At 30.6% G+C, this 25,786-nt stretch overlaps 1 protein-coding gene across 1 annotated transcript in view; it reads right to left on the bottom strand.

Moving 5' to 3' along the window:
- Positions 1-25,786, bottom strand: part of LOC136983806 (carboxypeptidase D-like) — a 148,248-nt gene that overhangs the window by 49,591 nt on the left and 72,871 nt on the right. The window contains exons 11-12 of the mRNA XM_067280663.1: positions 14,499-14,604; positions 10,710-10,971 (exon numbers count right to left, since the gene is read on the bottom strand). Of these exons, the coding sequence (XP_067136764.1) occupies positions 10,710-10,971; positions 14,499-14,604 (368 nt within the window). The remainder of the gene's footprint in view (positions 1-10,709; positions 10,972-14,498; positions 14,605-25,786) is intronic.

Below are 25,786 nucleotides of genomic sequence, written 5' to 3' on the forward strand. Positions count from 1 at the left end.
TAATTATTTATATAGAAATATCATAGGTTGTAGATAAACTTACACTTATTTTAATTTTTTCTACGTAGAAAGTAAAAATGCCAAAATTGGTCCAATCTGATTTCTGCATATGGCAGTAATTTAATATTTAGGAAAATCAGTGAAATAAAAAATTTGACGACTTTTTATGTCTTTGGATATCAGAGTGCTTTTTGTGTAAGAACCTGCAATGAAGTTTCTAAGAAAAGTAATTATGAGCTTGCTGCAGCAATCGTGTTTGTGTATTGGTAAATAAATATATTGGTTGTCTTTACTTTTTGTGTATTCAGTATACTATATTGAACAAAATGGTTATGTTGTCTGTACTCTGTCATTCTCTCAGTTATGTGGCCCACTGTGAAAAAGTTTGGTGACCCCCTGGTCTAGACCCACACTCCATAATGTATATTGTATAGTATGTGTGTGTGTAGTTTGAAAGAGATAATGAAGCTGTCTCTGTATGGATGCATAAAGTTTGATATCGTCCATGTACGAGGTGTGATAATGTAAGCAGTGTTGTTTTGTTGTGTCTGATATTATAACCATATTGTGTTTTGTTCAATGTATTAGATAAAGAGTTAAGTGCAAAGCAGAACCAAAGAAGACTCAAGGAATCTCCTTGAAAAATTCCTCACTTGATGTGTATTTGATTTGTTTTTATGTGAGTGTTATGGAAGGTTAAGTTGTAATGTTGTTCTCCAGTGGAGCATGGTAGAGCTGGGGAAACTACAGTGGTACCTCAGTATATGTCTGCTTTAGAATATGTCCAATTCAGAATACGTCCTGTTTGGACGAAACAAATTTTGCTCGGTATATGACTTTTATTCGGTATACGACTTAATTCAATTATATGCACCATCTATGAACAAGTAGCACTATCGGTGTACTAGACCAGACTAGACATCTGCGGTGCCACAGTCTATAACTTTGTTAAATTTCTTCTAATTTTAATTTGTAAGTAAAACTTTATTATTTTTATTAATCATGAATTTCAAAAAGGCAAATGAAAAGCAACAGAAAAATAAAAAAAATGACTAGAATCACAATGGAACTGAAAAAAGAGATTATTGAGAAATATGAAGGTGGCACGCGTGTTCGAGATTTAACTGTTGCATACCGAATTCCAAGAACGACGATATCGACAATCATGAAAAATAAAGACATTATTAAATCTGCTAACGTTGCGAAAGGGGTTAAATCAATTTCTAAACAGAGATTGGAGACATTAGATCACGTTGAGAAATTGCTTTTGCTTTGGATAACTGAAAAACAGTGTGCTGGCGACAGCATATCAGAAGAAATTATTTGTGAGTATTACTAAAATAAACGCTTCTAACCTTTTACCCGGTGTCGTTCTATTTTTACAATCGTTCTATTTACAGAATCGCAAACGTTTTCACAGCCCCTCCTGGGCTCTTCTTCAGGCTTCGTCGAATAGGCCGTTAACATTCGAATAAATATTCAATTTGAATTTTTTCGGAATATTAGCACGTGCAGCAGCTGGATATTTGTACTGCGCATGCTCGATGCTCCTCCCTTTAAACACTGTTTTCTAGCACAACCTGCCATGCGCTCGATAGGATCATTTCCTCCTTATGATTAACGCAGGTACTATGTAATCCAGCCTTAAATATCTCCATGGCTTCTAGCCATTTCAATTGCTGTGGGTTATAGCTGGGTATAATGATTTTTGCCGCATGCAGGTCCGCCGTTATCTCCTCTTCCGACGTGTACGTCACCAGGGCCGTAGTGTATCTACCATGGTGTATGTCTGACTCGTGCTCCTTTGTTAACGGCCTATTCGACGAAGCCTGAAGAAGAGCCCAGGAGGGGCTGTGAAAACGTTTGCGATTCTGTAAATAGAACGATTCTAAAAATAGAACGACACCGGGTAAAAGGTTAGAAACGTTTATTTTATTATTACAAGTTCCGGTGCATAGAGAGATTATATATTTACATAGCGATGCCGGCTAATGAATATCGAAAACTAATGATAAGCCTAATGAAGGCAAGGGCCAAACTAGAATTTCTTCATAAATGTAAACGGATTGGGGTGTTTCCCATGTCCATTTATCGTATACATCTTCCACCCGGAAATGAACAACTCCTCAATAAAGTACGATGGATGTGCTTAAATAGAGCCATTAAAAGCACTAGGAAATCACTATATTCCTACCTGGCAAGGCTTATAGCAACCGAAGATGCGTTATTTGCACAAAACCCAAGATCCTTGACTGTCGAAAATGCCAAATTATCCAAAATCCAGCAAAGATTGAGCAGTAATCTGAGACAAAAATACGATAGGAAGATAAACTGGATATTCAAGTTTCAGATTCCCATTGAATCAAAAATTAATAAATGTCCATTTGTGATTTGGGACGATATTCAGGTTCCTGACTTTGCCAAGCATGTGTTATCATTTGGACCTTCATACGCGCCTAAACCTCCAATGAACCGAGCAGCCTTATCTTACATCCCGGACTTAGAGATTCTCTTGAAAGGGCTCACGGAGAACCAAAAAGAGTACTATAGATGGATGGCGGCTTTTAAAATAAGAAAATCCAAAGAAACGAAAGAGGTTTATCACTTCCAAGAACAACTAAGACGAACCATAAAATGGATAAAACGCAACAACATCACTATGGCTAGAGCCGACAAGGATAAACTGTTAGTAGTGATGAAGTGGGATACGTATGAAAAAGGCTTAGAAGAATACAGTCAAACCTGTTTTTATGCGGGGGATAGGGACCGCATTAAAAAAAAAAAACGCATAAAAAAAAAATCTCACAAAACTTTATGAATGGCTGTAAATAATAGTTTTCGCAACACAATTAAAAAATATTTTTTTTTTATGCGGTCAACAGGGACCGCATAAAAAAAGTCTCACATAGAAAATAACTCAAAACCGTACGAAATAGAATTTATTGACAACAGATGTCAGCACTTGACTGCATCGTCTGGTCTATCGTCTGTTTTACATATTTTTGTCCAAGTGGTGTTTTGTTGACTTAAAAAGTAAATTATTTCATTTTTCGCATATTCATGCAATAATATTACTATAATAAGTGCATTTATGCTATAATAAGTTTATTTAGCTATAATAAGTCAATGCAAGACATGACGAATCGCACGAGACTAGTCGCCAACTATACCGCACAAATTAAAAATTCGCATTAAAAAAATCGCACAAATAAAAATCGCACATAAAAAGAGTGCATAAAAACAGGTTTGACTGTACATTAGCATGACTCGATGTACGGAAGTGCAAGGGGTTTATATAGATAAATTACAATCGCGGGTCAAACAAGCCTGGCCAAGAGAATGAAAATGGGAAATATAATAGTTGATGCTCCAGAGATACCGTGGTTATTTGCATTCACAAAAAAGCACAGCAACTCAGACCAGTGGTGGACAAGACTAAGGCCCCCACACGTATTTTAGAATCTTTTACTCATAACTTGCTCATCCCGCACCTGGAAGGATACCAATTCAATATAAACAACCCAGCAGAACTTGTAGAAAAATTGAAGAAGATAGCAAAACCAGCTTGTGCTACAGTCTTAGACTTCAGATCGTTGTTTCCGTCGATAGAACTACCACGTTGTTTTTGCGAACTAAGGGACTTTCTGTTTTCGATAGTTGAGGACAACACAATGCACCAACATATTCTCGAACTAGCCCATTTGTTATGCTATGGCTCTCTTTTCCAATTTAAAGGGATCACGTACATGCAAGGCAAAGGAGTCCCGATGGGCAGCCCGCTCTCGAGTGATTTGTGCGAAATGGTAATTAGGAGATTGGAAAACAATATCCTACCGCGATACTTGCCCAGCATCTTGTTGTACAAACGTTACATTGATGACATTATTATATTTTGGAAAGTAGAACCGAACATAAAATTATTCCTCGAAGCCATAAACAGTAATCCGTACGGGCTAACATTAGAGGTGGAGCAGCATGACTCATCGAGGGTGCACTTCTTGGATATTGATATCAACTTTGAAGGAGCTAATATACTTACATCAGTATACCGAAAGCCTAGCACGTTCCACACATATATTCCTAGAAATTCATATGATCCGTTTCAATACAAAATAGCTGCCTTCTGAGCATTAGTGAGAAGGGCTCATACGCACTCCTCTACAAAAAAAGCGCTCGAAACGGAGCTCAATCATATCCAAAATATTGCTATAAGCCATGGATACAGCAAAGCTCTCATTGAAAAGTTGTCTAGAAGACATGAGAAGTCCCAAAAGGAAAATAATCAGACAGCACAACCATTGAATATCAGACAGGAAGAAAATGAAAGGATATCTGTCACATACAATCCAGTGCTGAAATCCATTTACAAAACCGTGGCCAACCGACAAGGAATTAACATCGTGTACAGAAGATGTCAGACTCTCTTCAGAATATTAAGCAACGGCAAAGACCCACCAAACCCCGAAAGGCTTCCGGGAGTATATATGATACCACTAGAAGATCACAGGTGCGATAGACAATTAACATACATTGGTTCCACGAAACGTGCGTTAAAAGTGAGGTTAAAGGAGCACGAGTCAGACATACACCACGGTAGATACACTACGGCCCTGGCGACGTACGCGTCGGAAGAGGAGATAACGGCGGACCTGCATGCGGCAAAAATCATTATACCCAGCTATAACCCACAGCAATTGAAATGGCTAGAAGCCATGGAGATATTTAAGGCTGGATTACGTAGTACCTGCGTTAATCATAAGGAGGAAATGATCCTATCGAGCGCATGGCAGGTTGTGCTAGAAAACAGCGTTTAAAGGGAGGAGCATCGAGCATGCGCAGTACAAATATCCAGCTGCTGCATGTGCTAATATTCCGAAAAAATTCAAATTGAATATTTATTCGAATGTTAACGGCCTATTCGACGAAGCCTGAAGAAGAGCCCAGGAGGGGCTGTGAAAACGTTTGTGATTCTGTAAATAGAACGATTCTAAAAATAGAATGACACCGGGTAAAAGGTTAGAAGTGTTTATTTTATTATTACAAGTTCCGGTGCATAGAGAGATTATATGTGAGTATTACTGTAACAACTTTAAAAATCTATAATAAAATTTATTTTTTTATTAATTAATGTGCTCAAACAGTGTTTCAATTATTTTACAACCTGATTAATATACAGTACCATTTCAAAGAGATTTTTTTTACATGAGAACAGATTAATCATTTTTACATTATTTCTCATGGAAAAAGTTGGTTTGGTATATGTCCTATTCAGTATAAGTCCAAACATCAGAAACTGATTCAGGTCATATACCAAGGTTCCACTGTAATGAGTTGGGGATGAATTTTATAGATGTGAAGTGTTTGCAGCAGCCAAGTGTGTGGGACACTGTCGAATGCTTTTCTATAATCAATACATGCCAAAAGTGTATGTTTCTGTGTTGCTTATGAACTTGCCACAGGATAACAGAGTCAACAAGTAGTTGTTCTTTGCAATCTTTGTGATTTCTACAGCAGCCTTTTTGTTGGTCTGTAAAAATATTGAGCTCATCAATATGATTGTATATTTTATTTACAAGATTCTTACCTCTTGCATTGCAAAGTGTTGGAAGACAAGTAATTGGTCTGTACTGTGCAGGATCTTTGGTTTTGTTTTTTTTTGGAAAATTTGGCATGTCTTGTAGATTGTTGATGATATGAGTTAAATGTTTAGCTAGTTCCTGGTGCAGGGATGTAAATTTTTGTACAAGAAATTGTAAATGTTCTCTATATCAGGTGCTGTTCAGTTGTGTGCTTTCTGCATTGAGCAACAGATGTCTTATTTATTTCAACACAGTGCATAGTAGGTGTGTCCTACATGTCTTCTCTCTCTTCTTTGAGCCAGTCTGCTTCAGCATTGTGCATGACAGCAAGTAAACTAAAGCAGAAGCAATAATTTGTGAGTTCTTCGATTGGCATGCCATTGTGTTGGGAATCAGTAGTGGATTCGGTATTAATTTGCCTATAGAAAAGTTTTTCATTGTTTGTGAATAATTTATTTTGTTGTTTCCATACAGAGCAAATTTTATATTGTTTGAGTCACCATGCTTTAGCAGCAAGTGTTTGTTTCAGTATGTCAATGTACGATGAAACCACGCTTAACGAGAAAAACAAACTGTAAAAAAAAAATGACTCACTTAATGAGCGAGTTTTTGCATAACAAGTGGTGAGGAGAGGGAAAGTCCCAGATTGTGCGCATGCTCCATCAGTCTGTGCTTAGTACTCATTTCGCTAGCATCCTAGTGTTGCTTGTGATAACACATTTTTCCAAACTTGCATTCAGACATATTGCGTATAAACATCAACATCCATCGCCCGTTATATAATAAACACACCAAACAATATGTCAAATTCTTGGGCTATGTAAAGGCTATAATTAAATACTAGAAATAAATTAATTTGACTAGAGAGAGACAGTTATGCTGCCATCTTGTATTAAATTTAATGACCAATTCAGTTAATTCCAGAAATCTCTAAATTAAAAATTATTTATTTATAATTATTATATTTAATATGAGATGGAAGCATAACTGCCTACCTCTAGTCAAATTAATTTATTTCTAATATTTAATTTTAGCCTTTACATAGCCAAAGAATTTGGCATATCACTTATGTGTACAGGAAAAACTACTACAGGTGATAAAATAAAGAGTTTTTGATTTTTCTGATTATGAACTCCTCGTCTTGATAACCAATATGCCAGTGTAATAGTCCTATTAATCCAATAAGTCCATGTAGACAATTTTTTAAAATAAATTTTGCATATCATTTGGCTTGTTTATCAGACATATTAGCTGTGGTTTTTTTTTTTGTTTTCTGCAAATCAAATTCTAAATGGGAGGACACGATCACAGAGCTGGGACACATAGAGGACATAGCCACTAGTCATGGATACAGATGTGGCCTGGTCCGTAGATTAGTGTGTAACTTCCGTAATACAAACACAGCACATCACGCCTCAGTGGCACGGGATGAGTCCAATTCGGGTCCGAACCAGCACACGGTGGTCCAGTACAACAGAGGTCTGCATGCCCTATACAAGGAAATAGCGCAGAAGAAGGGCACCGAGTTGGCGTACTCAAGAACCCAATCGATCTATTCGCTACTCAGGAACACCAAAGACAGGCCGGATTTTCTAAGAGTGCCAGGGGTATATAGTATCCCGATAAGAGATCACAGGTCCCAAAGGAACCTAATATACATCGGATCTACCAAGCGATCTGTTCAAAGAAGGATCTCGGAACACAAGTATGACGTTGCCAAAAAAAAGACACACCACCGCCCTGTCGACGTACGCCACGGACCCCGATATAAAGGCAGATTTTGATAAAACCAGCCTCATTAAAACATCATTCGATACAAACCACATCAGGGCCTTGAAGACCCTTGAGATTTACAAGGCGTCAAAATTGGGGAAGTGTATTAATTTCAAAGATGGCAACATTTTATCGCTATGCGTGGCGATATATCTCCGAGGTGCACCCGCAATGGTAGCCGTGTAGTATTCCTGTACAGATGGACAGCGTCATTTTTATAATAGTATCATGTATATTAAATGCATGTTAGATCGGTCTCAATGATTGCACGCGGGAGATGTTCTATCATTTGAATTTCAAAAACATTCTATTTTCATTGCATTCTATTTCAAAACCGTCAAAGAACCTGATGAAGATCTCGGAGGAGACTCGAAAACGTTAGTTGGTTGTTAATTTTCGTCTTGGGTACTGGAAACTTAAAAGGCTTAAGAAGTTATATTGGATTTTAGATGTACCGGTATGAGGATTGTTTTCAAATTCACATTCCTGGTTGGTTCATTCCATGCTAGAAGAAAAGACAAAGATAATTCATGCTCCTTAACAATGCATATTGTATAATTTCCTTTGAATAAACATTATACATAAAATATTTGAGTATTTTTTTTACATGGAACACATTATTGTATTTTACATTAATTTATATGGGAAAAATTGTTTCGCTTAACGAGTGTTTCTCATTATGAGTAAGATTCTGGGTTGAATTATGCTCGTTAAGTGAGGTTCCACTGTATTTTGCAATGTGGACAACATTGTTGTTTGTGCTTTTTGTGTGTTTTAATTTTCTTGAGTTTTTTCAGCAGTTTCATTAATTTAGACATTGTTTTGTTATTAGCATAATGTGTCAGTCTGCCTAACTGCTGTCTAATATTGTTTATTTGTGTTTCTATTCTTCTCTGCCAGGCAGGCTTCTGAAGTGTTTTTGATCTGTGTGCTTCTGTCTGCAGAAAAAGTTTTAGTCCATGGTAAGTCACTACTGTGACTGCACCTTCATAGACTAGTGTGTGAATGTCTGAGAGTGTAGAAATAGAATGAGTGCAATGTAGTAATATGTAAGTGTTCAAGTAGAGTTTGTTTTCTCTACTAGTTTAGAAATGTTGATTTTGGGAATACATGACCATTGTGCAGGGTCAGTGACTGTAAATTTAGTGTGTGCTTCTTGGAAAAGAAGAGAGTATGAATTAATCTGAATCTATTTCAGGCAGTGAAGAAGTGTTGATATTGTCGGCATCAGTGAAAATAGTGGTGATATGAACAGTATTATCAATGCATGTATCTCAATAGATAATGTGCGATTGTTGTTGATGTTGTATTTGTTTGTTGATGTAATTGTTCTGCACTTTGTTGTTTGACATGTTCTAGTGTTGTTTGTGGTATAAGGTTGTTAGGTGTAATTGTTCTTTCTTGATCAGCAACCCTTCGTACAATGACTGTGAGATGCAACATCCAAGCCAGTATTACACTTGAATCATGTTATCACCATAGTTAGATCTCCACAGATGTGTTCCATGGGTTTAGTCACTCTTGGTATCATTTCTCCTCACAGACCTCACTGGCATGGGTTACCTTACCAGGAGCAGATGCTCCGGCCGACATAGCTCTTTGGATTCATTCATCAGAATTACTGAGCTCTCTCATCACAGCAAGGTGATGACTAGCAAGGGAGGAGGAGAGGAGGAGTTATTATTATTATTATTATAACTTTTTAAAACCAGAATACAGTAAAATATATATTTTGAACCAACTGCCAAAAGGAAAGGGATAGTTTAAATATATTAAATGCTTTTTTATCTAAATATTTGTGCTGAAATAGGTGTATCATATATGCCTTAAAGTACAATATATTTCACTAGTTTTATGTCATTGGTTAGCCAAGTAAACAGATGTTCTTTAAATTAATTTTCTCAAGAATAACGATAGATACCTTAGTTCTATTAATGGAAAATAAATTACATTTGTTATATTGTTGATTGTTTGGGAAAAATTTACTTTTATTAAATATTTTCCAAAATTTTTAATTTCTATGACTATTTTTGATAAGTTGTAATTTTAAGTCTGATGTTTATAAATATAAAAGTGTTTTCATGTGCCAACCAGTTTTATTTAACCAAAATAATTTCTGTTATAGAGTTTCATGTCCTCTCAACTTTTGGTTTTGCTATCTGAACAGAAATAATTTGTTATAAAAGTTAAATAAATTATTTAAAACAATGGAGTCAGAATTTTTCAATCTTGCTTAACTGTACTATCAGAGTACATGAAAATTTAAATTTTCCTTCTTTTCTGACTTATGGAGGACTAAAAGTTTCTCAACTCTAAACCATTTACTAAAAATGAAAAAGAATTAGAATTAAAAGGTTAAAAACCAAACCAGTTTTTTGTAGAGAAAAACACTTTTTATTACTTCACACTTATCCCTAAATGCATTTTGCCAGTTCACTGGCCTCTTCAGTAGGGCTTACAAATACACAATATAGTTCAAATTGCCAACTATGATAAATATCCATTATAGTCTCCTACCCCGCATTTACAACTTATATACCCGACAAGGTTTACCCAGCATTCCACTGGTATCATGCCATTATTCAAATTTACAGAGTTACTTTGCATAACAATTGCAAAATGTTCTTTAAATTTTCTTTTAACCATATTTGTTTCTTTGTATACAATTGTTTTAAATTACCATCATCAGGCAAAATCTAAACAAACTGAAATGAAATCTAAATGAGGTTCATTTAGATTTTTGCCTGATAGTCATTTGAAAATATTTGCAATTTAAATTATGCTGTTGGAACTTAAAGGTTGTGCATGTTTATAATATATTGTATTCCAGTTTTTGTTTGATTTTGAGGATGGGATTTCAATGCAATGTTCTTTTAATATGTGAAATTAACCGAAACATAACAACTACCTTACATGTCTCACTTCTCTTCTAGTAGTTAGTTTCTTGGAACTGTAACTGCTGGAAGTAAGCAATGTAAGGTAATTGTCATATACTGTTCCAGCTTCTGCTGTTTTTGCTTAACCAAAACATTTTAAAAAATGTATAATTATGGAAATATAAATTAGTATGTATTAAATAAACTTTTTTAAAATAATAAATATAAGATATATTTCAATTATACACACACATTACATGAATTTAGAGTTATCCCAATATTTCACATCCACTGTTTATACTTACAAAATTGAAGATGGCAATTTATATATTATCATATTTATGTTAAATTTTACTAAAAATTACATTGTAACAAAATAATATTAATTCAAGTCATTAAAATATAAGTAAAGAACTGTTTAAATTAATTCAAATAAATTTCATTGAAATCAAATAGTCATTTTATATGACATAATACTTACTGAATAGATAAACCATTGCTTTCTACAGAAAGAAGAGTGGTGTACTGGTAAGCATTCAGATATCCTTTCAAAATTTCAACAGAAGCAAACATTTGATCATATTCCTTACTAAATTTATTTGAAATATCTAAAGCTGAATCAGAAGTACTTCTGCATTCACCAGGAACCGACACAGTAAATCCTTTATCGTCAATACTTGGAAAAATATGTATCGAAACTGTTTCCAGTAAGTTTTTTATTCTTTTATCACCCATTCTATAACCTGAAAGTTTTAACAAAATTTCAATATAGTATTCAATGTAAATATCTAAAAAAGTTATTTGAATTTTTAGTTGCCAGGAAATTAAATCAAACTGCTAATTCCTAATAATTTTAGCCAATATTATTGAACTATCCAAACTCTTGGCAAATTGCTTAGCAATTTATTTATTTAAATAATTAATTATTCTCTCCAATCAGTAGAAGTGATGATGTAAAACATAATAATAATAATAATAATAATCATCATCATCATCATCATCAAATGAAAGGGTATATATTTGGAAATGAATGGAAGGTTTTAATTTTACTTTTACTATATTGCTTAATGTCCACTATCTTTTAATTGATTATATTGACATGTTGATTTTATTATATATATAACTTTGTTACTTACTTTACTTTTATACACATAACTCATGGTAGCATATAACCTGCATGTTTAAATAACTGCTAAACATCAAATGCTTTCAGTAGGGTACAGGTAACCTCTACCTAGCACAACTCTTCAATAAAAATGTTATTGTTTAATTAAATATTATTATTATTATGTTGAGTTTACTAGGTTATACTCAGCTGACACCAGTGGCTGTGTACTATGCCAGACCAGAGTCAAGGCATAGCAACCAAAACAAAACTAAAATTAAGTAAGTGTGTCAGTGTCTCTGTCTGTATTCAGGAATTTCCTAACAATGTGGCATGTCTATAATGTATGTGATTTTATTGGGTTTGTCAATGAGTGTGATGTCTGGTCTGTTGTGGTAAATTGTTTTATTTGTGACTATGGTTCTGTCGTAGTACATTTTGTGCGTGTTGTTTTCCAATACTGTCTGTGGAATGTATTTGTAGTATGGTTTGTGGATGTCTAATAATTTGTGTTTCTTTGCAAACTCTATATTTGCTACTTATTATGTCTGTGTAAATAGGCTGTCTGTGCCAAGACCTTGCAACCAGAAGTGATGTGTTGTATCATTTCTGTCATGATGTGACATTTTCTGCATGTGTCATTTGTGAGTGTTGTATCTTTGAGTAAGTGTTTTCTGTAGTTTTTAGTAGTTATGACCTAATCCTGTATAACAATCACGAATCCTTCCGTCTCCCCAAAGAGGCATCCCCGAGCTAACCAGCTATTTGACGCAGTTTTGTCAACTTATTATTATTATTTTGGGCAGAATTTTGGGATTTGAAAATGATTAAGGTTATTTTTTACTGAAGAATAATGTATCTTGCCCATTCTGTTATTGTTTCAGGTAAGATAAACACTGAAGTTATTTTGTTATCAATACATATGATTTGCATGTACTGGTATTCATAGTTTTCAGGTATTTTTATTACAAATGACTTCTTTTAAACTCCTGATAAATAAAAGTGTGCATTCTATTTTATTTTTTAAACTAGAATACAGTTAGAATTTTTAGGGTGAGTGCCAAAGGCACAGGATGGCTTAAATACACTAAATACTTTTCCCGAATATTCTGTGCTGAAGTGGGGATACTTCTTTTATATCATAAAATATGATAAATATTTCTAATAATAATAATAATAATAATTTTTAGATCTTACAGACTCTTAGATTATTTCTACTGAAACAGTTTTATTTACATTTTTCCAATCATAAAAATTTATTTTAAAAAAGTAACAAATACTTACTTCATTTATAATTTTATCCAGAGAGCATAAACATTTAAGAATACTAAAATATAGTTTATGTTATGTAATACTTAAATGAATAATTAAATTAATAATTAATATTAGATTACTAATTCATAATGTAATTTATTTTTCATCAACTATAATACTCCTTTGATCATCTTTATTCATTAAATTTTGTTATAAAAGCATGAAATGATAAAATTTTAAGCCTCAAACATACAAAATAATCAACCATTGTTGGATTATTTTTATGTAAATTCTCTTCTGTTAAGCATTTAAATCTGTTTTAAAATAATAATATAGAATTTTGTCCAAAAGAAAGTGCTTAATTATAATACACACACACACACACAACTTTAAAATAAAAAACTATAATTATAAAACATGTCCCGAAGTTATCTTTATTATATTTAACCTCCACACCTCAACTGTACTATTAAGAAGTCTGTTTTAAGACTGATTAAATGTTTTTATTTTCAGACTAGTTATGTCTCATCTGCAAATTGAAACCCTTATTATCAAGCTTAGAACATCATTTGAAATCTAGAATTTAAGAATTTTTGGAACAAGAATGGAAAAGAATGCAAAAATTTAGAATGAGTTCAAATCTATGAGTTTGAGCATTTGTGTGCATAAGCACAACACAAGCAAAGATGTATTGGTTACTGACTTCCATCATTTGTGGTCAACCTTGAATGGTAGCAAAAAGGTTTATTCAACTTAAAAACTAATGTTGTTGATCATTATTAATAATCGTCGGGCTTACATTCCAAAAATCAGGCATTTACAAATATTAACAGGTATCAAACATAAATAATCAAATGCTAAACATGTGTAGTGCCAAGGCACTATACTTTTATTTTTATTATTATTATTTTCGGGCTTTTATCTTTACACGTGTCGTGTCGGGTTTTAATTTATTTTATTTACTTGTTTTGTGTAAAATTCCATTTTGTGTGTTGGAATCGGGTTTTTGGATGGGGGTTACTCGTCGTGGACGTGATTGGTCAGTGCCCTAGACCACGTGTCTTACGTCATGCCTAATGGCGGGTGTTATAAAAAGGCAAAAAACTTTCGTAGCGACTTTACTTTTTCGTCTGATTTTGTCTACGAGGTGTTCGACGGCCAATCCAATCGAGGAATTCCGAACAACAAGGAAATGGACTATCCGTGAGAGCTTATAAGGGATCGGCAGAATCCAACTGCATCGAAGGCAAGAATTCATTATATTACAAAGTGAGAAGTAACAAAGGTTAAAGAAGTAATAAGGAACTGATGTAAGAACTTATTTCCGATGCCACACGCAATTTTTATTATATATAGAAAACACATGTATAGTATGTATATCATTAGTTTACAAGATTTTTTTTGTGTTGAGTCCTCCAATGATTCCTTTGTATATAAAATTATAATGATTGTCTATCATTAAATGCTTGTTTTTGAATCTCGAATATTTGTCTTTGCTTATATTTACCCTCCAAGATCTCGCAGCAGACTCAGGTCTACCGGTGGTGTTACACATGTTTAAATATAAAAATAAATTTACCCGACGAAGATCATTAAAAATGTTTGAAAATGTTAGTTTTTCAAGTTGAATAAAACTTTTTGCTGCTATTTAAGGTTGTATGCGATTGAATATATACTGTGAAATTATATTTTTGAATCATCATCATTCACAGACTCTTAATAGTATAGCATGTGGTGAATGAAATATCCTAAAATTATTTACTATCTATAAAACTTTTAATTATTTCTTTCTTTATATTTATAAATTCATAAAAATAAAAATATAAATTATATTAATATTTTGATAACTTCTGTAATTCAAATTTCCAATTTAGAATTTTATTATATTAATATCCGATAACTGTTACATACCTCTGAGAAGATGACGAATCAGCCTCAGCAACATTTCACGACCTACGGGCTGATCCCCGTGCAATCCTCCTATTAATGCTATTTTAGGAATATCAAACTTATGTTCCTAAAAATAAATTATTAAAATGTCTGAGAAAATACAAATAAAATTAATATCATTATTACAATTAAATGTAGTATTTTTTTTATAAATAAAAAATTTTATCTAAAAATTGTGATCAAATTTCTTTCTCATTTGAGAAAAATTATATTCTAAACAAAAGAATAACTCATTCAATTCTTGTACAATATTTACCATAACTTTGTACAGATATCTGTTTTTAAACTGAAATTTAAAACCAAGTGTAGGTTATGTGAGAAATTTAAAGGACAATTTTAAATTATAATTACTAACTCATCAACCAGCTTTTCCTTTGTCTAAAGTCACTAAGATCGTCTTTAGAAAATACAAAAGATGCCTCGTTTGCTACAGACATATTCATCTGCCATTGTGATTTTTCTCGTAACAAAAACACACACCTAGCTTTTAGTTCTCTCCTATTTATTTCTGTACATTCAATCCCTGGTGTAATTGATATCACTAGACATTCCTATTTGAATTTGTATCTTGAAAGCTGATAAACTTCAAGTAATTATTCTCTATCTATATAATTTCATACTTAAGACATGTAGTACAAAGATTATCAAATTAATAAGCTATAAACTCATTGATCTTTTCATCTCTGTAGAAGTAAATTTTGATGAGTAAAAACAATTATATACATTTAAAAAATAGCTCTAGTTTGAAAATGAAATGTTCGTTTTGTTTATGCGCAAGAGCATTATTTTCCTTTATTTTGTTCATGAAACTGAAAGTAGTGATGTCATTATAACTTTAGTTTATTTGCTTCATTTTTAAAATTCTAGAATATGAAAATTCTTTTTATATTAATTAAAATGACAGTCATATACAATTTATATTATTAATAAATAATGTTAAATTAAACAAATATCAACCAGGCTTCTTTTCAACATTACTAAACTTAATTTTTATTTTAAAGCATTTTTGACGTATTTTAAGTCATCTTCAGTTAAGAACAGTTTTAAACTTCACGAATGTTTAAATAAAACAGAAAAACCAACTTTTGAACTAAAAAGAACAAACAATTTAAATTACATTAAATTGTTAGCCATCACTTACAGCTATAATTAAAAGAGCTTATTACATCAAGTATGATATGCCTTTTTAATTATAACTGTAATTGATAGGTTAACTGTTTAATGTACAGTAAACTTTGAGTTTAGAAGTTGTATTTAATTTAATTATTTAAATTATGTTCTAAAATAACAAGCTTTAATCAGAAGAACAAAATTATTCAAATTAAATTTTAGAATAATTACAGCTTAGAATAATACTTTCAAATTCTATCACACTTGTAAAATTCCATAAATTCTCTAAGATTCCTTAAAGAATAAATAAAGCTTTAAGATTTAAAAATCTATATATATATAATCGAGACGAGTTGATAATGATAATAATAATAATAAGCGCAGAGCCCAAACGGTTAGGAGTTAAAAGTTGAAATTTGGTACGCAGTTAGGGTACGTCACGAGAATGCACACTAAGAAGGGATTTTTCGAAATTCCTCCCCACGGGGGAGAGGGACAGGAATAAGGCTTAACACTTCCATCAACAATGGAAGAGTTACGTAGCAATGGAATTGTCAACAATAAAAGTGTTACGTAACAATGGAAGTGATACGTAACGATGAAATTGTTAAGAGAAAGCGACGTGCAAGACGCAGATGCAGTTTTTTTCGTTTTTGCGGGAAATCGAACATATTTTTAGACCCATCTAAAAATTCTCTAATTAGACTGGAAACAGGGGATCCCAATTCTTGCATTCTGTGAAAACGGGTAAGGTTGACTATAATGTAATAATCTTAATCTTCACTATCGTTAATTTTGCCCGAGCAACGCCGGGCCCACCCGCTAGTAACACACAAAATTAAACTATATACTAATATTTGAGTTACAAACTAACATTTTTAAGAACTTTAAGACAATTTGCCTATCAGTCTTATTTTGTTTCCCTTAGGAGTCTGTTGATAACTTTACATCTGTTTTGTCTAAAACTGGCTTCAAGCTTTCCAACATAGGTAGGTTTATTTGATATTAATGATTTTGATACTTTTATGTAGAGTATAAACATAGATTTCTTCTAGAATTCTGGTGGTGTTTCCTGATCTTCAATCCTCAATAAGGACAGGTTTGTTCCAGTGCACAGTAACTTCTTTTTGTCAAGTTTATTGCATTAGAGATATAATCATATTATTATGCCCAAACATTACTGAATTGAAATGTTCTTTAATCTTTTTGGAAAGAAATCTGGTTGTTGAACCTAAATAAAAATAGGATACATTGTGCCTAGATAACCTTAAAGCTTAAACCACTAATTTAGATAGCTTGTAGGTATTAACTATGTAATTCCTTAAAATGCTCATAATGAATAGAAACCTTTCAACTCAAACTATAACCTGCCTTTTTGATATAGGATATTCCCATTGTCACTTCTAATTTCCCTGTTATCATTAGGATTATTTGCTTATTTTGAATTTTATCTTTTTTTATGTTTCTTTAATGAGGCTTTAATAGTGCCATTTATTGAATTTTTTCGGGGGGAACTGTGCTTGTTAGCTATTATTCTAATAATCTAATAGCTTAAATTCTTTATTCCTGTCCTTTTTTGTATATAAATAAGAGATTGCTCTATTTACTAGCGCTCTAAATGCCAATAACTTGTGTGTTATCATACTATTCAAGTTCCAATAAAGGAATCAATAGTAGTTTGCTTACAATAAACTTTAGTGCTCATATCTGTTTTGTTTTTAAAAACAGTTAAATCTAGGAAATTAATTTTAATAGTTAAGATACAAGACAATAGTAAAATAAATTTTCTTGTACCATTTTCTAATTAGATGTATGCAGTAAACAGTAATTAGACAAATGAAACAGAATTTCAGTATCCTATTGGATAGCCTGACTATTATAATGTCTTTATAAGGAGGCACATTTTTTTTTTTTTTTGAATGAGCTGGCTGTTGAAGGATCAATATTTTTTTATTATATTATTTTTATTTTTGTCTTATCAATAATATTAATAGAAAAACAAATGTTAAAATAAAGTTTACAAAATTAAACAAAAAATAATTTTGTTATAATTTTAAACTTAGTTTATAAAGAGAGCAGATCACTGACATCCTACCTAGCAAATTTTTCCATTTTGTGAATTGTGATTACATTTTAACGTGTTGAAATTACTGCTGGTGAAAAATATTTGCCGCTGATCAGAACGATAAATTTCTGGATAAAAAAGAGAGATTTAAAATGGTGGCTATGGAAAATGTACATTCTAATTATACTCTTATAAATATAATTAATTTTGTATTTTCTTTTTAATAACATCTTGTTTCATTGATGTTTGCTGTTGTTTATATATGATTGAGCATTTCACTGTTTTTTGGGGAAAAAATGGCAATGGGAATCAAATTTTCTATGCAAAAACAATTCATTTTTGCATTCTGCTTTCATAGCAAATGTCTGTCTGAATTTTAGCAAAGAGTTTGCCGTTCGCACAGTGAGTAGGAACTAAATGATCAACTCTAAAATTTATCAATAGGTAGTATAGACATTAAAATTATTTTCTATTTAATTTTTTCTGAGTTTATTTTAATATTTATTATTATTTGCTTTACATGAATTGCATCTTACTCAGTTAATACAGGTGCGTAGTGCTGTACCAGACCATAATCAATGAAAAGCTATGGAAAACCACTGCTGTAGTTGTGTGCACCATTTGTGTTTCTTTCTGAATTTAAGAATTTCTTAACTACATGTATTTAGTATAATTACTTTCTTTAATGTAATGTATATGTTGTTGGTGAAGGCCTAATGTTTCCAGACTTTTGGGTAATGCATGTGTTATGATGATTGTGTGAGAGAGGACCTACTGGCACAATAAGTATCTTATCCATTTTCCACAGACACTTTATTTTATGGGCAAGTTCTGAGTAAATATCTACTAGTTAACTGATTGTAAGTATAAACAAACAACTATCATACCAACAACCAGCAAAAAACTCCAACAAATTTAATAAAAACAAACATTTTCTCCATTTTCAAATTGTGATTTACTAGTGTCTGTGGATGCATAGAGATTATGCCATCCATATACATAAAGCAACATAACGCATATTATGTTGTTTTATTGTGTTTGACATTGTATCCATATTTTAGTATTCTTTAATCTGCTGGACAGTATGTTCAAGACCAGACAGAACTGGAGTGGACTTAACAAAGAATCTGTCAGAAAAATGCTTTTTCTTATTTGTTTTAATGTTTGAGTTGTCAAGTCTGAAATGTAATGTGTTTGATGTATTTTGTACAGAAATAGTGTACACACATTCAACAAAACCTTTAACATCCAGTAAAAAAAATTTTATTGTAAAAACTTCGACGAACATTTTCTATCTTTAACCCTTCTCCTTGCAACTGGTTCTACTGTGCTTTTAGCTTGAAAATGCTCAAGCCAAATATCAGTCACGCAAGCTCACTAACTTATATTATTTAAAAATTTGTTAAAAATTCAATTTCTATTGTACAATTTTGGAAAAAATCCTGTATACACATAATACACAAACATAGTATGTTTGTGTAGTTACGATTATTTACTTTTTAATTGTTAATATCAAAAATTAGTTACAAAAAAATTTGTTTATTGTCACCCACTGTTTGTTTGTAATCTTATACTACACTTTGACAATAGATAAAATAATTTATTTTTATTTATTCAACTTTGCCATCAAGCTAGCTTGAAGCAGAAGTTTGTCCTTTATATTTTGGTATTAGATTTATACATATTGACATAATTAATGAAAAGCAATTCTTATTTATATCAAAAAGTTAATGCTTACATATTTCATGTCTATATGTGTAATTTCACAAGTCTAAAATTAACTGACACTTTAATGGTTATGGTAAATGAGATCAATATTTTAGTATAAAAAGTACTTTCAATGTATATTATGAAGAAAAGCATGTTTAAAAAACATAAATAATAAAAACGATAATTTCCAAAAAAAATTTGAGTTTTATACAAAACTTTATAATTTTGTTCATTTATAATTTTTTCAAAAAAAGGAAACACATGCATTCTTTTTTCAGGTTTCTTTTATTGTTTTATAATCTTTATGTTTTTCCTTCCTTTTCATAATGCCTAAATATATAAGTTGATTGATTATTTGTATAATTTGTATAATTTTTTGTGTAATTATATTCAGTTATAATTTTTTTAAACAAAGAAAAACACATGTGACGTTTCGTTCACTTTTCGTTACTTTGTTGTTTTATTATAGTTTTGTTTATTGCTTTATCAATAAAACCTACATATATATTTATTATTTATATAATTTATTATATCGTTTTATTTATTTATAAACAATACCATAAATTATATAAATAATAAATATTTATGTAGATTTACCAATATTGCAGTAAATAAAATAATAATGAAACAGCAAAACAGAACTAAAAATAATAATAATACAATACTAAGAATAAAACGAAAGATTGCACGTGTTTCCTACGTTTGACAAAATTATAAGTAAATAGAATTATAAAATATATAAATTACAAATATATATGTAGGACTTGCCAATTTAGCAGTAAACAGAAATATAACAAAAAAAGTTTTATTAAATCAAGTTATACTGCTGTGTTTTTTTTTGGTTTGGCAAGTATTTTAATATTAATACGAACTCGGTTCTTAGTCATTACCGTATGCTATTATTTTGTGTCGAGTATCTTTTATATATACGTTAATACCAGAATATATTTTTGCAAGGTTTTATTTGGTTACAATAACTGTAAACAAGTTAAAAAATTGTACAATGTTTTTCTTATCAAGTGGTAGAACATTTAAATGCATTTTTAAACTGATAAACAACTTTCTATGTGATATATTTCAAATTTATATTATGTTCCAATTTTTTTGTAATTTGTTGGGAGCACATTATTTTAAATATTTGAATATGTTCTTCATTAGAATTTAGGTTGTCAGTTTGCATGTTATATTTGAAGAATTCCAAAAATTTTACCCTTTTCTTTTTGGAATTTAATGTGTGATGTTCCATATAAATATTGTCTACTAATGATGTTAAAAACATCCAAAAACATTAGTGAGAGAAATAATAAGTTGCTAGTGTAAAAACGTTTTGAAAATTTTTTTCAAGTAGTTCCAGTTAGAGTACATGAGCTAATTTCAAGATTAATATATTTTCTAGTAAAACAATTCAAAAAATTTTAGTATCTGAAGACTTTCATTAAAGTTTTATGTATTTGTACTATATGGTTGCATTGAAAAGTTGAAATACTGTATTTGTAAACTGAAAAATGGTACATTTATTCAGCATTGTCACTCTTACCTTATGTTGAAAAAAGTGTGTGAGTGTGTGCACACACGCACGAACATGCACGCTTTAAGTATTGCATTATTATTCTAATAATAAACCGAAAAAATTATGGATTTATTTCCATTAATAGTTTTCCTCAAATAATAATTGCACCCAATTCCCAAAGAATATAAATAATAGTCGCTCTCTAATAGTAAGCACACATTAATAAACAGCACAGTTGCAAGCTGAAAAGGTTGCAGATAGCACACTGTTTATTAGAATAAATATGGTAATATAAAAATAACAATTTTTGTTTTAGTAATAAATGAAAAATATGATTACAACAATTTTGAACCATTTATAAGTATAAATCATATAAATATAATACATCTGAAAGCCTAATGCTTACCTCTATACCAAATTCGTTTATATTTATTATTTAATTAAGGCCATTTATTAGCCCGATTATTTAGGCGTTGGTTGGTTTATATAAATCATATTCATATCATATGCAGTGTATATAAGCAGAAAAGAAATTTGGAGATTTTATGAAAAAATTTATTATTTATAATGTTATTTTATACGAATGCCGACATTTTTTTGAATAAGTTTTTCAGAGAATTTTCTTTACTGAACATATAAATTCTTTCCATAATGTCCACTTTTCAAATTTAATCATAAAAATTTTGTTACAGTATATTTTTGAGTTTCAATCAATTCTAATGTTTTGCTATAAATTGTTAAATACATTATGTGGATCTTACAAAAATCAGATTTGACAAAAAATTCATTATTGACTAAAACTTTGTTTCTTTGATTTATGAAATTAAGAATGAAATAAAACAAGAGAGAAAAGAAAAAAAAATATAAAAATTACTGCTCTTGGGGTTTGAGTCTGCTTACCAGACCCAAACCTCCTGAACTGCCACTTTTCACTGACCATTAAAAAATTGTTTCATTATAAATAACAATAATAACAAAATATTCAAGTAATAAAGTCATTTAATTTCTTATGTTTATTCATTTCTACAAAAAACCCCATAAAATAATTTAATTTCAGTTTATATTTGAAAGCATGGAAAATTAGAATGTGAAATGAAAGAAAGATCTTACAATCCAGGATTTTAAACCTTTAAATTAGAAAGAAATTACATACAATACAAAACTTCATTAAATGCTAATGAATAAAATGAAGATATACTACACACTAACATGAAAAATCCAATAGTAATAGGCAAATAAATGTTTTCAACCATCTTAAACAGTCATCATTAATAATTAACTTAGTAAATTCAAATGGATATTGTAATTAGAATGCAATTTTTAAATAAAATGAACATTAATTTTATTGGCTGTAACAGTGTACATCAAGGATGGGCAACCTTTTTCTACGTAAGGGCTGCATTTTCAGACTTTTGAACTGATGCGAGCCACATACAAGAGAAAGAGAAAAAAAATGTTGGTAAATCAGAATTATTTATTCATATATAATTATAAATTAGCATAGGTATACTTAATTTAGCTTCTGGAACTGATGTAAACGTAATATATTGGAAATATTTGATTAAATATTCGTCACTGCTAGTTTTAAATTAGTTTCGATGTGTCTGTTAGCCGGTTTCTTGTTTTAATTTTTACTAAATTCGTTATGTATGTGAATAGTTTTTCCTACAAGTTGTAGAAAATAACGTTCGAATTTTTGCTGCATACTTCCTTAAGCTGGGAAGTTGATATATTTATTCACATTTTATGCACCGCGGGCCGCAGGTCGCCCATCCCCGGTGTACATAATAACGATACATATTAATTCAAATAAATTATTGTCCGTGCTATTATGGAGATAGAGGAGCTTCCAATTAATGCACTTTATAAAAGGTCTTCCAAGTAGGTGAGATTGTCTCTATGTCCTTGTAGTTAATGGTTTTTTAATCAGAATTCTGGCTGCCTTAATATAGTCTTAGTTTCTTGCTCTTGGATTTTTGATGTTAGTGTGTTTATTTGAACTGTATCCAATTGTAGGCACTGTTTATTTGAATATAAACTATTTTATAACTTACATACATAAAAAATAAATTTATTCTAAACTTCACTTTTTTAAAAATTCTTTATATAAATGTAATACTAAATACAAATTATTTATTTTCCTTAATTTAAAAACAAGCATCACATATAAACATGCAATAACTGATGATATATTTTAATCAAAAATCTATACAGTTTACAAAAGATCCTAAATTATACTATGATTACATATATTTTTTTCTTTCAATATTATATTACATACATTCAATGTAAATTATATAAAATCATCAAAAATTACTACACATAATGACACTGTTCTATTTATATTTACATAGTGATTAAATCTATTTTGTTCTTTCCAATAATTTATGTTTATTCTTATCAATTATAAGAAAAGAATTATCATCTTTATAACCTAATTTTTTCAAGATATATTATTACAGAATACAACATATATTACTAATGCTTCCAACAAAATTTAAATCCTTTATACGATATGCAAATAATAAGATAGTAGTAAAATTAATTACATACAGTATAGAGCAATATTTAGTAAAAGTTAAAGATCTATGAAAAAAAACAAAAATAGAATCTAAGATAACATATTTCAGATTTTTTTATAATGAATTTCTAGAAAAGGTACTTAAAGTTTCTTGCCATTATTTCTGGAATCAAGTTGAAAACATTAGAAAGTAAATTCTGCTAACAGAGGAAAAAGAGAGAAAGAGGCCTTTCCACGTCATAATTGCAATTTTGAAAAAGATACAAGACACATTCAAGATATATCCAACATATCCAATAAGAAAGCTGAAGTTTGATACAATAGAATGCCTAAATAAATTAAACTAAATAACAAACGAGATGACAATTTTTGGTAACATAACAAATTTTAATGAAAAATTCTCAAAACGAATTTAAAATGTCAAATGTAGCATGTATAACAAAATACAATTTATATACAATTTAAATAAGTAAATAAAATGTCAGTAAGGTACTAAAATCATATTGTAGAGCATAGTACTTTCTTCTTACATCTTCAATAATAATGTCAATTCACGATACCATACATCTTACTCTATTAAATTTCATTTTATAAAAATTGATATTTTTAACTTTAAAACTGATCATCTATAGATTTTTTTTTTTAAATAATGAAAAATACACAGAATAATTAAATAAACTACAAAATTTCCAATAGTTTTTGTAATACAACAAAGTTTTAAAACAGTTGGATTGTACAACGTAAGATGTTACTGATCCAATAAAAAACTAAAGAATTAAAAATATTCTATAATATACTGCAAAATAATTCAATATCATATTCTAACAAACTAGAGCATAAATTCCAGTCAAGAAGCAAGTTATAAAATATTGAAATACAGTAGAGCATCGTTTATCCGAAAATCGGTCAACTGAAACGTCGGTTAACCAAAAGCTTTCCAGTCGGACCGTCGTGCCGAACCGGACGTTTTTGATACTAGATTAACTTCTAAAGTATAATTTTTTTTGTTTTTATATTTTTCAATATATTTATTTTGTTTGTACAAAATAAAGAAATAATTTTTAACGATACAATGGCCTTGATTATTACTATATAAAAATTTTTGTAAAGCTTAAAATCGACGAAAATTCGACACGAAGCGACACGCAACGGAGAAAAATTCAACACGAAGCAACACACAATGGAGAAAAATTTCAACGTGGGATAGATTAATGTATTTTTTCGTACATAATCGGTTATCCGAAAAATCAGTTATCCGAACAACCCCAGTCCCCAATTGATTCAGGTAAACGATGCTCTACTGTATATTATTTACTTATTTATTATTTAACAAAACATACTTCACTAGCACTAGAAATGTAATATCTTCAGACTACTAAACCTCTTCATCTTCCAGTAAAACTTGTAAAATTGCAATTCACAAATGCAAAACAAATGTTTTTGGAATCCATATAATTTAAGCTTCAGGTTTACAGAATTTATTTTGAATTGAAAATCATCAAATAGAAGACATGTAAAATTCAAATTTAAACAAGTTGGTATAAGACATGCCATACTACATCATTGAAAGGAAAAGCCATAGGTATGAAGAAATACACACAATTTATTGCGTAAAATACGTACTTACGTCAATACAGTTTGATAACAGTGGCGTGTATCGTTAGCAATGGCAAACTTTTTGAACATACTCGACATTAACTTGTTATCACTGTGTGATAGTTTGCCTTTACGTTGTTTTTTGTGTGATGTTATCAAACTGTATTGATGTAAGTACATATTTTATGCAATAAATTGTGTGTATTTCTTCATACTTATAGCTTTTCCTTTCAAACATTTACACAAAATGGCATGCATTGCCTTTCGGACATTTTTGGGTATGCAGGCAACAATTTATCTTATCTGTGTGAACCACATGTTGTTTCGTACTAATTAATTGATGTTCTAAAACTTTCTAATTGGAAAGTTTGCTCTATCTGTTTTCGTTTTCAATTTGCACTGCCTATCTTCCAAATTTTGCCACTAGGGGCACTGCTGTTGTTTGCATTAGGCCAGGCATAGTCGCTTTACTATACTGTTACTCACTTGCATAGCTGTAGCTCTCTCTGTTCGCAAGAATTTTCCGGTTAAAGGGATTTCCCTTTGCACCCTGTATACAGTTGAACTTGGTTAATTTAAAGTTCGAGAAGAGTACAAAATAATTCAAATTAACCAATTTTATTGATTATTTGAATTTCGTAGTATTGAAACAAGTACATTATATCTGTATTGAGTAATACAGATATAACGTACTTACTGTTTTGTTACATTTTCTTGTTAAACTTAACATTGAACAA

This window comes from Centruroides vittatus, unplaced genomic scaffold (genome assembly GCF_030686945.1).
Source record: "Centruroides vittatus isolate TY-2023 unplaced genomic scaffold, ASM3068694v2 contig_89, whole genome shotgun sequence".
Lineage (NCBI taxonomy): Eukaryota > Metazoa > Arthropoda > Arachnida > Scorpiones > Buthidae > Centruroides > Centruroides vittatus.